Source organism: Emydura macquarii, unplaced genomic scaffold, assembly GCF_026122565.2.
Source record: "Emydura macquarii macquarii isolate MOO-44397 ecotype Brisbane River unplaced genomic scaffold, CSIRO-AGI_Emac_v2 contig_1876, whole genome shotgun sequence".
NCBI classification, from domain to species: domain Eukaryota; kingdom Metazoa; phylum Chordata; order Testudines; family Chelidae; genus Emydura; species Emydura macquarii.
This window is the reverse complement of record NW_027132013.1, coordinates 13,297,128-13,313,912: the sequence shown is the minus strand read 5'-3', so window position 1 is coordinate 13,313,912 and position 16,785 is coordinate 13,297,128. Positions and strand designations below refer to the sequence as shown.

The 16,785-nt window shown below is 42.5% G+C and overlaps 1 protein-coding gene across 4 annotated transcripts in view; it reads right to left on the bottom strand.

The window, feature by feature from the left end:
- CSTPP1 (centriolar satellite-associated tubulin polyglutamylase complex regulator 1) overlaps positions 1 to 16,785 on the bottom strand; it is a 120,965-nt gene that overhangs the window by 67,125 nt on the left and 37,055 nt on the right. For all 4 annotated transcript variants that reach the window (XM_067557675.1, XM_067557679.1, XM_067557678.1 and 1 more), the window contains exon 3: positions 6,572 to 6,702. In XM_067557675.1, the coding sequence (XP_067413776.1) occupies positions 6,572 to 6,702 (131 nt within the window). The remainder of the gene's footprint in view (positions 1 to 6,571; positions 6,703 to 16,785) is intronic.

Below are 16,785 nucleotides of genomic sequence, written 5' to 3'. Positions count from 1 at the left end.
TTTTCCATGGTGACCACCTATTGCAATGCTAATCAATCCCAACCCTTCTTAGTTTATGAGAGCTGGCACCATCACAGCCCAAAGTGGCACAGTTGCAAGTGTAAATAGAAAAGGAGATGCAGCAATTAATCAAGAATAAGAACTGTGTTTTCTGCTACTGTTAACCTGTTAAGTGTTCCTCATCAACCTAAGGCAACATGGTCTCTGTGCTGTGGTGTATGAACCCCAGCTACAGACAAAATGTACTAAAAGGCGAGTATAGTATCAGCTGGGAGAGGAATATAGTATCTCCTTCATGTTGCAGAAGATGGCCTTCCCTCCTGCCTCCTTCCTTTCCTAATTTCAACTTCAGAAGAGATTCTCTGCAGAAAATCATGGAACAGCAGAAAATACAACTTCACTGTTTACGACACCTTCCATACAAACAACACGAAAAGGATTGCCAGACTTAAATAATGCCATACACCAGACAGCAATGATATAAATTACAAAAAGCAGGGATGTAAGAAGGTAACGTATAAATTAAGGTGTTAGGTCATAAGGTCAACAGCAAGGAAGAAAAAGACACAGAGCCATTAGAATGGGGGAAATAGATTTTAAGACAAGATATGAAGAGAAATAATGATAATTCTCTCCTCAGCACTCACACATCACCAAAGCAGTTTAGATCCTAAATATGTCTTGAAAAGGACAGAGAGACTTGCGCTTTACAGCGAACCTTTTCTCTTACAACTCTTCAAAAGGACAAAGTATAGTGAAGGAAGGGAACAGCTCTTATGTTTCTTTTCCTTCTCCTCCATGTCTGTTGACAGGTCTGCTGCTGCAGAGGTAGGTCTGGCCCATCAAAAAAAGGATGCTGACGTTCCATACTAATTAGTGCAGCTAATTCTTCAATAATCTCCACTAGATGGTTTCATATATGCAACTAATGTGTACATTACCCACAATGCCTTCCTACAGGCAGGGGAAGATGTCTGCTGAGAACATTCAGTGAGATATGGAGCTTTCAGATTACACAATCCAGAATATATTTTACTCCAAGGAATTTCTCCACATTTTGGATGTACTAACTCTCCAGACCACCAGACCACAACCCAGTGGTTTAATGCTGTGTCTCAGGAATCTTTAACTGAAGAATTAATTCCAATGGGTTTGAATAAGAATGCTGTCATGGGGATTAGAGACTGGCCAAAAAACCGCAAAACAAAGGATAACAAACAGCTATTGAATGTTGGGGAAGTGCCTACTGGAGTATCACTGCAGTGATCAGTATCAGAGCTAGTCTTATTTAACAGTTTCAGTATAACTGGAAGAGGAAGTAAAGAGCACACTAATATAATTAATAGATGATACTAAATTGGGAAAATTGTGAATACCAATAAGGATAGAGAAATATAAAAAAAACCAAACAACTCCAACAGAGGCTAGAAACACAGGCAGAAAAAAAAGATACCAGTTTTGGAACAATGCAGCTAATACACCTGAAGAAAATAATTCAATACAAAAAGTATTCAATGGGAGGAAAACATTTAGAAAGCAAGTGTGACACACCTAGGAATGAGAACGGACAGCAAACTAAACTTGAGTTTGCAATGAGATATGAGTGCCAAAAAAAGGAAGAATTTAATTTTGGGGATGCATATGCAAAGGAATCAGTCCAGATTATGGAGCAGGGACCCTACTGGGATATTGTGCTCAAATTCTGCGTACTACATAACCATAAAAGTACTGATAAATTGCAGTTTGGATGAGGACCTGGTCACAATGATCAAGTCACCAACTCCAGACTAGATCACCTTAACTCACCCTACATAGATGCAATGCAGAAGCTCCAGTTTGTACAGAATGCCTCTGTACATTCTTTAATGGAAGGGGCCATAGTAAACCCATAATCCCATGCTTCAATCCCTTCACTGGTTCTCCATTTGCTTCAGTTGCTAGTTCAATCCCTTTGTTCTGATCTTCAAAAGCTATAAGTGAGTCAAGAACTAGCTTCATCAATTATCACATTTCAATCCATGCTCCACCAGGGCAGCTGTACTTCTCTGAGACAACACAGCTCACAGAGTGCGTGAGAGATGGAAATCAAGTATTCTCAGCTGAGAGGGTTTGGTCGTGGAATGAGCTTCCAAAAGAGATTATACTAAATCCAGAGTCTAACCACCTTTAGGGCATGCTGTAAAACCCTGCCTTTTGAAAAAACTTTCCCACAAGAACTAGAATGATATTAAAAACAAACTATAAATATAAAGCCTAAATAGATCTTGTAATCAGAGAAGGGGGAAAGCAGAAGACTCTAGGACAGTGTTTCTCAAATAGTGTTCCACGGAACCCTGGGGTTCCACGGGCTGAGTTGAAGGGTTCCATGAAAAAGCGGAACCGCACCACCAAAATCAACACAAATCGCGTGCCGCCGAACAGCCGCGAGCGCGCCACCGAACAGCTGATCGTGCCGCCGAAAACTGCTTACAGAGCGTGCCGCCGAAACCAGCCTACACTGTGCCGCCGAAAAGGGGAAGATTTCCTGGACTTGTCGGTGGAAGGTATCGCATGGCCGCGCATGGGTGCCACGGCAAAATATAATTGAGAAACACTGCTCTAGGATATCCACAAGGTCCTCACCATAGAGCTCTAATGTACCTAGGAAGTGCCTAGATGCTATGGTGATGGGTGCTATAGAACACCAATTAATTAGACAAATTAGATATATAGTTCAGAAAAAAGCAATATAAATTATCATAGATTAGAGGGACTCACTTGAGGAATCACAAAAAGCTAAATAGGTATATCCTGATTAAGCAACAAGTATATGGGATACGGTAAGAGTCTACATGTATTTGAAGACGTAAATAGAGAGAAGAATTTAGTTTAGTAAACAGATATAATTGGAGATAATGGCATGAAAATAAAAAAAGCAAATGTTGGCTGAACTGCAAGAAAACCTTGCCAGTGAAATGTATTTGGCTGTGAAAGTCTTCCCAGGAGAAGTTACGGGAGTGAGATGGTCTTTTCAATCTAACTTTTCTGAATCATACAGACCTGCTGCTGCCCTAGATTTTTTTTTTTTTTTTTTTTTTTTAAATATTCTAGTCTTCTTTGGGTTCTGTGTAATCAAGCAGAACTGTCCACAGCCCACAAACAGCCCTTCTCCATAGGTCAATCCATATATCAAGATCATTATAGAGGTGATGTGCTTAATCTAGGGATGCGAACAAAGCAACCCACCCCCTTCCTCCCCCTCGCCCACCAGCAGTTCCAAAGGCAGTTAGGCTTTTGCCTTTCCAGCTGGAAGTAAGGAAGCATGAGGTGGTCATTGCACAAAATGGGGAATCTGAAAGAATTAAAAAGGGGATATAAAATTATTATTCCTAAAATAAAGAGATGGGCAAAAGTCCATACTGCATTCGTGTGTGTGTACACACACATGTGGAAAGATGGGGAAGGGGAGGACTGAAAGGTAGGGGGAACAGTTACCAAACAAAACAGAAAACTTTTCCTCATGCTTACAGTAGTTTCCTGTTTCAGCGGCTGCAAGCATCTAAAGTAAAAAATTGCCCCACCTGTCTGGAATGACAGCATCCTACATCTAGTTTTGAACATCTACAGAGGTATGTCAAGAAGATCAGGCAATTTCTATCTTCACTGGAGGCAATTTCACATTGCAGGAACAGCAGCTGCTGAAAAACTCTAAAAAGACTGGGGTCTCTGGAAGGACAGAGTTTGGCTCTGCACCTTTCCATGTATGTATGCTGATGGCCCTGACTGAGCCTGCCTCCTCCACACATGCTGAGCCTGAAGCAGATTCCTCAGAGCAAAATGCCTTTAATTGGATGGAGAGCATGTGAAGATTAAAAAAACCTCTTTAATTAAAACCAGAGTCACCAAAATGTGAGAGTCATGGGGGTTGAGAGAGGCACATGCTGACCTTATGAAACTTCACAGCAGACAGCTGCAAGGGCTGTTTATACTGAGAAAGGACAGTTTTAATTAAAGAATCCTAGGGAACAAATAAACACAAGGAGTAGGTTACCTAGATTCCAAAAGCTCAATGTAAGTGTATGTAGAGGAGAGACAAGATTCTTGCTTACTCTACCTTCCTTTGGGAGAGCTGTTAACATACTATTAATACATAGTTTCTGTGTACAATACTTCTCAGCATGTGAGCCAGACACCCACTTTGAGAGATGCTGTGTGTATTTAACTGGTAATTTAATGGTGCTCTACTGACCCCTCACACTGCACAGTACAATACTAACTAAATCTGGCTGGTAAGTGCTTAAGGGAAGGAGGAACTCTACCAAGGCATAGGCCACTTGACTTTCCCGATCTTAGAATCATAGAAGATTAGGGTTGGAAGGGAGCTCAGGAGGCCATCTAGTCCAATCCCCTGCTCAAAGCAGGACCAACCCCAACTAAATCATCCCACCCAGCACCGTCAAGCTGCACCTTAGAAACCTCTAAGGATGGGGATTCCACGCCCCTGCCCAAATAACCCTTTCCAGTGCTTCACAACCCTCCTAATGAAAAAGTTTTTCCTAATATCCAACCTAGACCTCCTCTACTGCAACTTGAGACCACTGCTCTTTGTTTTGTCATCTATATCTGATGCTGTTGCTAGATCGCAGACTTAAATAAACCCTGTCGCATTTCCTTTAATGTGTGGAATTCTAGATTTATGCACACTTGCATATAAAACTGCACCTTAGCAAAAAATTTTTAAAGATAGTTGGAAGTCCCATACCAAACATACCCAGTAAATCACTGTCAAACAAAACCCCTTTTTGATTGGTTCACAGTTTACCATCTGGAGAGGTTTTGGCTCCTAACAGATCACCTGTTGCTAGCCTCTCTTTCATATCACTTTAAGAAATGTGGCCCACCCAAAAGCCACCAATTCCAGAGCAAGAGGAGGTATGAAGGGCAATATAACCCATAACTGGCAATCAGTAATGTTTTTCATGATGACATTAAATAACAAAGTAAAAGCAGCTGCTTGGGTCTAACCAACTTCACCTCTGCACAAAACCTAACAAGCCAAACAGGCAATAAAGTCAAGAGGATAGGAAACTCAGTGAGAAGATGGTGCCTGCAGCATTTTCCCAAGAGAAATCTTATTGCACCTATTACTTTCTGTCCATAAATACACAACGTTGTACAAAAGTTTCACCTAAGTCCCAACCAGTGGGAGATTCCTCCCTTGCTTGCGATACATGCAGCTTTCTGAATGCATGGCTGCGTATGTCTATTGTTGAGCTAGGAAAGGTCAGCGTGAAGTACATGCATTCTCCAAGTCACAGCATGTTTATTACAAGATTGACAAACAAACAAACAGCAAATATCACTGGGGTTTTTTTTCTGTATACAGTGGGAGCTGCTGGCAGGCTGATTAAACTGATGATTCAGTCCTTCACTGAGATTTTAGAAGCTCAGTGGAAACCCCACTTCCTGTACAAGGATAGCTACTGTTCTTAAATCCCAATAAAAACACAAACAAAATCTTTTTCTGATCTCCTAAAATTTGTGTTTGCATAAATTTAGGAACGACATTATCCTGTATCTATGACCTTCATTCTTCCTCACCTCACCTTTCCATGGTGTATGTTGTATATATTCTCATTTGTTTGTCGAGTCCATTACTGACAGAGAAGGGAATATTATTTGTTATGTAGTTTCTCAGAGGCACCTACCACATTTGTGAGTGCTACAAAATAATAACCGCTCAACTCCCAGATAGAAATGCACAGACTGAATGGAATATAAAATTGAGAGCACTGACTACCAGAAAAGAGTTCACTGCCAAAGAGCAGTCAGGCAACAGCATCAAGGACATAGAGCAAAGAGAGAATGCAGTCCTGATCTAGGAAAGGCTGAGAATAGCATGGCGATCCTGTGCTGAGTGAGACCTAGGACAAGGCACTGAACCATAGAGTAGAGCCCTGCCCCAATAGAAACCCAGGAGAGGGAGCAAAACTAGAGGAATGGAATCCTGGTCTAGACAACGAAGCACATATCCTTTCCCAAGTCTGCATGCGGAATTACTGCTCAAATGAACAAAGAATTCCATGCACAAATCTAAAGGAGATTATACTTTCACCCACCCATTACAAAAGCACCAAACCTGCACAGACAGATCCTCCCTCTGGGTTCCAGTGAATTTCCACACTCAAAGGGTAGTGATGGGCACCTGAGCCTCTACCACTCATTCACTCAAAGCACCACAGGAATTTATTCTCTTCCCTGATCTATTCAATATTTACATGCAGCTGCTAGGAGTAAAGTGAGATTTCATGAGCTTGAATGACAACATTATTTAGATAACACTACACTATTCTTTACAACCTACAACACCACAACTATCAAACAGCTATTCCAGTGTCTGGAGATCAGCTTGTGGATAAGGAACTGCTAGCAGAAGTTAAACTCCAACAATATGGAGATTATGCCACTTTGCTGTTGTTTTCATTGATGGAGGACATATGTCCACAAAGCATGAAGGCAGTCTGCAATGTAGGGCTGCTTTAATGCTGTACTGACACAAGGCTCTCACAATGATGGATTTTGGAATGCTTACCTCCATTTTTACCCACTGTTCGGAAGCATCTCCAGAAGGTCCGTAGGAAGGATGCCCTGTTGTGCGGTGTGGCTTGAATGAAACTGAACTCTCGGAACAAAATGTGAGTTCCTTGACGCACACTGTTAAAACTGCAGAGAGAAAGTGAAAACGACAGTCAGATATAGTATTAGGAAACTGAACCCAATATGGAAACCTGGGGCCAGCTGTTATAAACAACAAGGAAATCAATCACAGGCAAAGTTACACTTTGTGAAACAAATCTCTAAACTGTATCACAGTTCATATCCATAAGTTTCTAGACAGAAGTCTAGTTGCATGAATTGGCTCTCAAATCTCTAATTTGTGATTCAAGAGCTCTTGAAATTCAGATAAATTCATTCTAAAACATCCACAGATCCTAGGTGCCCAAAAGTCACTGGAAGGTTTGAAAGACTGAATAATCCTTCTCTTTGCCCACTGGGAAACGGGTAAGTTTTATAGTTGCCTGTTTCTTCAGAAAATACATCTCCCTCTAGCTCATTTTGAATTGCACTTCCTCTCCTACCACAATTCTCCCTGCAGCCACCCAAGACCCAACTTAATGGATGATCTAGGATTTTCATTTCCAGGTTAATGGAAATTGCATATATTATGGATATGGAATCTATCTAAGTGGCAATTCATGGAGTGATATTGACACCAGCACTAAGGAGGAAGCATAATTATATTCCATTTTTAAGCCAAATATAAGCCTACATGACAGGTAGTCAGTTTTTCTTAAAGATTCTTATACTCAAGTGCAAGATTCCAACATTTACGTTGTAAACCCTATAGGACATCTATTGGTTTAACTAACTATTCTCATTTAGTCTGCTCCTCTTTTTTTCCTTTTAGATTTTTTAAGAAACATTTTTATTGACCCCAGTTTTGTGAAGATTTGGAAATCCCCCTGTAAGATATAATAAAGATCAACACATATAGGACAAAGAAACATAAATACAAACAACATTAAAGCCAAAGTCACAATGATAGGGTCTCCTCAAATGAAAAGAGTTATCCAAGCATTTTGCTGTGCTTCTCGCAAGCAGGGCAAAGATTTCACACACTCCAAAGAGATCATTAAGTGACTCCCCCAGGACAGAAGCTTAGTCCATCTCCTGCAGAAGAGTTAATGAAAAGATTCAAAGTTTCTTCTTCATCCCGGCAGAGCTTCTCCACAGGTTAACTTCCCACAAGAGCCAAAATCCACTGGTCAGGAAGCTACTGGCCTCTTAGTTACTTAGCTATATTTAAAAACATAGCCTGCATTATAACTTGATATTCAAGTCACTTGATTACAGATAAAATTCCCTTCAACGGACAGGGAAGGATCTTTTTGTGACACAAAGGCAGTCAATCAACCAGACATTCAGAGCTCTTTTGTAGAACAGCAATGGCATGTCACTTTTTAAAAATGAAAAATAAGAATTACATTTCTGCTATAGGAGTAGGAAGCTTCTGTTTGGGTATAGAGTAGGCTTGTACTATCATGATCTTCAGAATAAAGTTCATTAGATTTCTTTAGTTTTACTACTTTATTGGTATAATTTTAATTAACTCTAGCAATACATTAAGTAACAATGCCATCAGGAGATTTCTAAGCATAAAATTTAGAAATATTTAGGCACATAAGCATATAATATGATTAGTTACCTAGGACTTTAGCTGTGTTGACAAATCTCAATTTTATTGCAAGTCTCACAATAGTTGGTCTTTTTCTTAATGCATTAGGTTCCTAGAGGCATATGAATGGCATGGGAATCTTAGATTTCACTAAAATAAAAAAATTATTTTATAATCCTCATGGGCATAGGGAAAAGCTTAAAAATGTGACTCAAAAGTGTCCTCCAAAGATTCAAAAAACAGAAGGCAAATTAAAGGAACCCAAAATGTAGTTTTTTTAAAATCTCATGATTTTGGGGACCTGATTCATGATTTTTGAACTCTTAAGGTTGCCAATACTGTTTCTGCAAACCTTACAGGCCTAATCATTATTACATATTTATTGAGCACTGCCAGCAGGGGTGCTGGAACAAATTGTATAGTAGGGGTGCTGAAAGCCATTGAACCAAACTGTAAACCCTGTATATAATGGAAACCACTTCAAGCCAGGGGGTGCCACCACGCTGCAAGCACCTGTAGTTCCAGCAGTTATGATTACCAGTGTACTCAGTGCTGTACTAATCAGATGAAGACCTGGTCACTATTCCAAGGAGCTTATAAGCACAAAAGACAATTAAAAAGAGAAAAAGATAATGCATCAGGGGTTTGATCCACTGATTTCACAGGACTTTGGTTCATGCTTTAGGTGACTAAAGATGGATTCACAAAGTATTGCAGCTCTGTTTTGATTTTAAATTATAAATAAATACATTGACTGAGGCAGCTGAGCACTAAAACAATAAGAATTTCAGTTATTTCATTAACATTTGTAATATATGTTGAGATCCTCAGATGGCAATCTAGGCCCCATTGTGCTAGGCACTATACAAACGTCTTAAATAGCAGTCCCTTCCCCCAAAAATTTACAATTTAAGAAAACCCAAAGATATAACAGGTGGATGAAACCAGTATGATCATCCTGGATCCCAGCACCATTTGGAACTTTGGCCATAGTTAAGATGCCTCTCTTTTAGCCAGCCCAATTTATAAATACATATATATTCTCTCATGGGAAATGTTTGGTTTGACCACAAAGAAATCAGTTTTCTTATCAGATGTGGAGCTTGCCAAACCAATCTGCGGCAGCCTCATAACAGTGAAGAGCAGAGCCCTCAGACAGCCATGAAATCTCAGGGCAATCGTCAGTGATGTGACACTGCCTGTCTTTGCCCACAGCCACATCTGGGATCCAATCACTGGTCCCAAGCATAAAGGTTGGCTGCACGTTCACCCTGGTCCATTTGAAATCAGTTCAGAAGGCCTTATGAGAGGCATGGAAATCTAAGCTGGGTACACGCGTGGTCATATCAGCTATAAGAGAATTTTTTTACATCAGCTGCAGACCATTCTTCACACCACATTGATGTTGCAGAGAAATCTGGGCAGGGTAAACTGGCCCATAATGGGTGTCTTGATGACAAACATGGTCTTGGGTGGATGAAGAAGTCTGTGTATAGTGGTAGGCTCATGTTTGCCCTGGTATTCTCAATCATTCTGGCTGTAGCACACTCATGACAGATGTGTAGAGGAGCAACTCTGCTTAACACAGGGAGCCACGGTAATGGTGTGGGTTGAATCATCCCAGACATGACACACATGGTTGTGTGTAGTTTTGTGTCAACTAACTTGACATGAGATTAATGGAGCCAGATAGGAGCATGGTATTCTGCAGAATAGAGTGCTAAACCAGATGATCAGACAGTTAGAGTATTTGCTGCCCATGACGTGCCAGTCAATTTGCTTAGAAGATTGTTACGTGACCTCACTTTAGCTGCAGTTTTCCTCGGGTGGTTAAGATATGCAAAAGATCTATCTAGGGTTACTTTAAGGAAGACCAGGTGGGACTTGTGTTTGAAGCAATGTACATTGAGAAAGATGTTCAGTTCTTGGGCTGTTCTGGCATTGTAAAGATGGAACACACTCAAAACTGTCTTGGTCACGCTTGTTGTAAAATGTCACCAACTACATGTAGTATTCGGCATTTAGAGAGGTATGAAGCCCTGGGAATGACCAAGTTGGATGCCTAAATGTCACCTGGATATGTGAGTCTGCAAGACTGAGTAAGCGGAAGGTCTTCTGTGTACAGGTTGAAAATCGTCAGTGCAAGCCCAGAGCCGTGGGGTTGACTGTTCATTTCTTTTCCACTTGCTAACTCTGTTTCCCATGCACACACAAATGTCTGTTGCAGAGGAGAAGGTCATTGACTACCCAGGTTGAGAGTGCTCTTGAAAATTTGCGTAAGAGCTCTGTGTGCTAGAATGTGTCACATGCTGCTGTTGGGTCCAGAAATATAGCTCCCATCTTCAGGTTTTTCTGGAAACTATTTTTGATGACCATTGTCAAAGCCAGCACTTGATCACAGGTGCTCTGACCTCGCCGAAAACCTGCTTGCTTGATGCTGAGTATTGACACCATTTCTAGGGAGATGCACTGAAGAATAAGATGCTCCAGCACCTTGAATGGCACAAACAACAGGGATGTCAGTCAACGGCTTGCAACATTATGCCGGTGTTTCCCTAGTTTCAGGAGAGCTATGACTTCTGACATTTGCCACGTCTTCGGAAATCACACTTTGTTGACCACTCACATGAAAAGCTATGCCAACCACTGATGCGCACAAGTCCCAAGGTGCTTCAAGAACTCTGGTGACATGTTGTCATAGCCAGTAACAGCACAACTCCTAATATCACCCACAATTTTGTCTAACTCTGTGGCTGTGAATGCCTGGGTGCTGCTAAGTGGCATTTCTCCAATGGAACGGATGCCATTTATCATGGACTTGTTGTTTGACATGCTTCTTATTTGGGCCCACTGACACATTCAGCAGATGGCTGGCAGTTTAGTTTGGCATACAAACTGGACGGTAGCTACATGGTATAGTTCTGCAGGTCGTTTTGACAATGGTTCCTCAGAATTGACTGAAAGCTTCATCGACTGGGATGATCTATGCTAGCATGGAGATGACTTTTTTCTAGAACATCTGTGTACTTCTTCCAGTCTGCCTTCCTGAAGTTTTATTTTGGTCTGTTAAAGGATTTAATGACTGAGAGTTGTAGGCCAATGTGGATAATGGAAGGCTTGTGTTGGCTGCATGGGAAGTCTTCCAAGACCAGACAGGATGCAGGTTGGGAGTGACCAAAGAAACCAGTGGTCTGTTCCAGTGTGGAATGAAGATACCCAGGACTCTAATCACTAATATACAAGAATGTCTATCCTCAGATAGGATCAAAAGTACTAGAGGAGAGAGACAAGAATGTTTAGGTTCCACTGTGTTTTCAAATTCCTTCTTATAGGGTAAAGAAGATAGCAGTAAAGAAATAACTAGGATAATTCTACATGCTTCAAAACCACTGATTTCAGACACAGCAAGAAGCTCAAAGTTGCTTGGTTCTCTTAAAAAAATTCACCCACACTCAGTGGAGGCAGGCAAATTAGCACATTAACTGAAGTTACCATGGTTGCGATTCCTGATTTGTCTGGTTGCACAGAAATTAAAACTACAGCCCTCATTAGTTCATTCTAATATACTGTAAGCACTTGTGCTTCACCCCAAAGTTTTGTTAGGTAAATGAGTAATCCTTGCATTAGCAAAGCTGCCTTTCCCACCACTGCAATGAGTGAGCTGGGCACAGGAGGGAAAAATAAACCCCAGGATCTTGGCTGGCTCCAGAAACTGTAAAAGGCCTTTGCAGTGAGGACTTCAGCAGAGATCTGTGCATTTTCACTCCTTGTCTTTCCGTGCCTCAGAGCAGCCAAACTGCAGAAAGGAATCTCCTTAAAATGTCAGTGTTGAGAATGATGCATCTTGCAGCGCACTCACTCTATGCCTGTGAGGTGGGCATGTGGACATGCACAAGAGAGGAAGGAAGGGGTTCATGGGGACATGTTGATAACACAGGCAAAGCTCTCAGAAAAGGCTGTGCTGGGAACTTGAGCACTCAGGTGCTGCTTTTCTGAACAGAAGCAGCTTTCAATGGGGCTTTGTCTTTTGTGTAATTACATTTCGGCATCCTGCCAGAGTTCAGAAACTTTCAAGCACTCTTTTCAAACCTTTGGACTTCTAAATAGATTGTAAGTGTCCCGGGATGCTATGGTAACATCCCAATAGAAACCCACCACGCTGGTTACCCTCTGCCTTCTGGAAACAGGCAAAGCCAAAATACACTAAGCAAAGAGAACCTCATGTCCTAGAGAAGGACAGAAGAGCTTGGCAGGACCCTCCTGGCCCCCAAGCAGGTGGCCCCCTTTGGTTACTAATGTAAAGCACTGAATTAATTCACAGTACCCCTCCCCTATCAAAAGGGAAGCCTGGCAAATGGAATGTGGCTCCCTGACTCTCAGATCATTACATTCATTTTCACAGAGAGCACGAAGCAAAGAAGGTGAGCTCTCTCTAAAAGGAAACTCCAGTATAAGATGAAAGATTAATCACTATACCTAATTATAAAGCACAGTAAATCATTAAAACAAAATTAAGAGTCAAACAGAAAGAATCAAGTAGGAAGCGTCCATTTTGATGATGAAAGGTATGACAGAACTAGCTCTGCTAATAGCAAGCATTGGAATCTCAAGTTTCAAAACATGGGCATGTTCTGCCATTTAAAAAAAAAAGTGTATGTAGTTAACAACTGTTAACCACACACACACACACCAAGAATATCACAACATTCTTCTATCAACACACACTTCTTATTAGGGCCCCAATCCTACAGCTGTTAGTAACAATATATTTAGTTCTAATGCTTTAGGTAAGCAATCACTGGAATGTTCATTTAGTTACCTACCTCTGAGGAAGAGAGGTGGCATGTTCCCAACCACTCAGTAGAAAACTGCTACATCAGGTGCATTTTTTCCTTCAGCATCCCACATGACTTAAGACAATGAAGTCAGCCTCAAGAAAGAATGACATCTCCCTTTACTGCAATTAACACATTTTGAGGAATTCCCCTGAAACTCATTAGCATGTTAAGATGAAACAGTTGTTATGGACTTATTTCTCACAATTAGCTTTAACAAAAGAGAAATCCTTACTAAACAGTGGGTAGATGTAAGGTGACAATTACCACTGAATATCCTGACATGGTTGGAGCACATACTATTGCAACTGCAGAGATAAGGCTTCAAAAGATTTTTCCTTGTTTCACCTACCCACAAGTTTATTTCATCTGAAAATGGACAACTTGAAAAGTAAAGAATCTTGGGCTCAGGATAAGGTTTGACTCTGCAGAGAGGACACAGTTGGCATGGAGATGATCCCCAAGTAACATTTCAAGAGGAAATTTTAACCACCAGCACCTGTGCACTGCACAGAGTAGGCAGTAAGCCAGCTTCCTGATGTTGCTTTTTAGTAGAGGGAGTCCTCCAAAGCAAGGTTATGGCTTCTAAAAAAGGGGAGGATGAAAAAAAAAAAAAAAAAGTCTCCTTCTCCCCTGCCTTTCCTATGCTAGGTCAGTAATTTAACATCCTGGGCTCTCAAATCAAAGCCTGCAATGACCTTGCTGTGTTAAATTATTAGCCCAGGGTATTATAAAAAAAGAAAAAGAAAAAAAACCTCTAAAAACAACAGAAGTCTTTTGACCACAGCACCATACTGCAGCTCGCTGTAACTCAAGCTGGCCAGTCTTATATGGCAGGAATTAAGGACTCCCCGCACCAGGCAGGACCCTATTAAAAGACAATAGCTGTTTGAAAAGGGTAAGCAAGCCAATATGGATATAATAGACCACATATGGGGGACCCTTTTCACTCTGAAATAAAGCCTCTTCTAAGAGGTATGAGCTGGGAAATCCAGTATTCAGGGAGATGGGAGGGGAGGTATAATAGAAAAGGGTGAGTAGCCATGCAGAAATGTTTAAAGGTACTTAAGGAAAAGGGAAGGGAGCTTCAGAGATAAGCATCAATCATTAAACACTAGTGCTTTCAGACTGATCAGGTGCAATTCCAGACCATGTGGTAATCCAATGACAGACCAGAAGGGACTGGCTGGCACAGTCACACAGGATTTAAAAAAAAAAAATAAAGCGAGTAACAAAGAATTGAGATTCAGTGGTAAATCACCCAAAAAAGAAAGGGCCACTTAAGTACTGGTGCACACAGTTCATGGTGCTCACTGCAAGTTACCGGCCAACTGTCCCCAAAATAACTTACATGCTCCTTCCTCCTCTTCAGAAAAAACATCAGCCTGACTAATAAAAAGAGAGGGTTACTCACCTTGTGCAGTAACTGAAGTTCTTCAAGATGTGTCCCCTCATGGGTGCGTCACTGTAGGTGTGGCAGCGTCTCTGCATCTGGATTCGGAGAATTTCAATAGCAGTGCCCATTGGACCGCACATGCGCACCTCCCCTGCCTTGCACAGGTAGTATATCTATATAGCACTGTGCAGTTTGAGTACCTTCAGTTCCTTCTCTGCCACAAAGCCCACATTATGCTCCAAAGCGGAGGGGAGGAGGCCGGGTAGTGGAGCAACCATGAGAGGACACATCTAGAAGAACCTCAGTTACTGCACAAGGTGAGTAACCCTCTCTTTTTATTAGTCAGGCTGATGTTTTATGAAGAGGAGGAAGGAGAATGTAAGTTATTTTGGGGACAGTTGGCCAGTAACTTGCAGTGAGCACCATGAACTGTGTTACTGCACAAGTACTTGTAACTCTCTCTTATTCGAGTGGTGTCCCCATAGGTGCTCCACTGTAGGTGACTACAAAGCAGTGCCCCTACCTGGAAGGTGGGGGCTTCAGAGCGGCTTGTATAGCCAAGGATAGGACTGTACGTACAAGGATGGTGTCTGCAGAGGAATCATGCATAATGGTGTAGTGTTGGGTGAATGTATCTGAGGAAGCTCATGTGGCCACTTTGCACATATCAATAATAGGAATACTGTTAAGAAATGCAATGGAGGCTGACAGTGCTCATGTGGAATGTGTTCTTGTTGAGATAGGCGCTTATTCATTAGAGATGCATACGCATTGCAAAATCGATTTAGAAAGGCGGTGTTTCGATATAGCATCATCCTTGGACCTCTCAGTGGTGGATATGAACAGACGTGATCAGTGTCATACCGGGGGGAGCACTGGATTGGCTTTTCATCACACGCAGGAGGCTCTGAGGGGCACCCCCAGCGCCGTCTCCTGCACATCATGAAGGGCTGGCATCACTGCCTCTCTCCCCTCCCCCCCACTGGGGGGGGGGGTAGGTGAGGCTACCCCTCCAAGCCAGCACTGGGCTGGAGCGGTGAGTAAGTGAGGGGGGAGGAGAAGAAGGAGGGCACTGAGGGGTGCCTGCATTTGCGACCCCCCTCCCAGCCTCACCCCCAACCCCCACCTCCTCCTCCCCCCGCAGGTACAGATCTCCCTCCCCCTGGCAGCTGCGGGGGCAGGACCGGGACTCCTCCTGCCCTGCACGGGGGGGGGGGCGGTGCCACAAATGTAGCCCCGGGGATCCTCAGTATGCCACTGGACGTGGTGATTTTCTGCATGGTCTAGTTCTACCCAAGTAGAATGATAATACATTCATGTCCAGTGTGTGGAGAGCTGCATCTCGCTGGTTACTATGTGGTTTGGGAAAAAAGGTGCATCGGTTGATTCAAATGAAAAGATATGACTTAGTGTAGGAATTTGGGATGTGAACGAAGTGTCGCTTTGTCTTAAAGAAACAGTATATGGTGGGTGTGCCCTGAGGGCTGAGATTTCTCCCACCCATCGGGCCGAGGTGATGGCATCAAGAAAGGCTGAAAGGTAGTACTTTGTACTGGAAGTGATTGTTGCCTACCGTGAATTGTAGGAAGTGTTTGAGCAGGATGTATGGTGATATGGAACTACGTATCCCGTAAATCAAAGACTTAGAACCAGTCCCCCTGTTCCAGTGCTGATATGATGGTGGAAAGGGTTGTAAATCTGACAAACTTGTTTAGGTGATGAAGGTCCAGAATAGGATGCCAACTGCTGGATTTCTTCCGAAGCAGGAAGTAGTGGGAGTAGAATCCTTGTCCCCTGTGTTGTACAGGGACTGGTTCTATAGCTCCAAGTTGCAAAAGATCATTTACTTCCTCCCTACGGATGGGCTCATGAGAGGGGTCCCTCAAGGAGGACAGGGAAAGGTGGCACCAGAGAGTTTTTTGGAGTCAATAGCATACCGGCAGTTGAGGTCGGTGCCAAGGTCTTGGTCAGTGCAGAAGTCTTCATCGGTGCCAGCAGCTTTCTCAGAGTCAATGTTGGTGCCATCAGCTGCTTTGGAGTCACAAAAGGTCTCGGAACTGTGGATGAGGTTGAGGGCTCACTTCGGTCACCTCAAATAGAGGATGGAGCTGATAGCTGGTGATGTGCCATAGTATGGTCTTTCAAACTTCAACTTGTCTTAGAGGCTGAGAAACTCGATTTCTTTGCAGCGCCCTGCCCCTCATCAGAAGTCTTTGACACCATGGATCTAGCTGGGGACAGCATTCTTGGGGTTTGTGCCTCAAGAGCTGAAGAGGGGGCCACTCTTCTTAACCTTGGCCCAGTTAGAGGAGGTTTTTTTCTTACTCGGGCATGGCAAG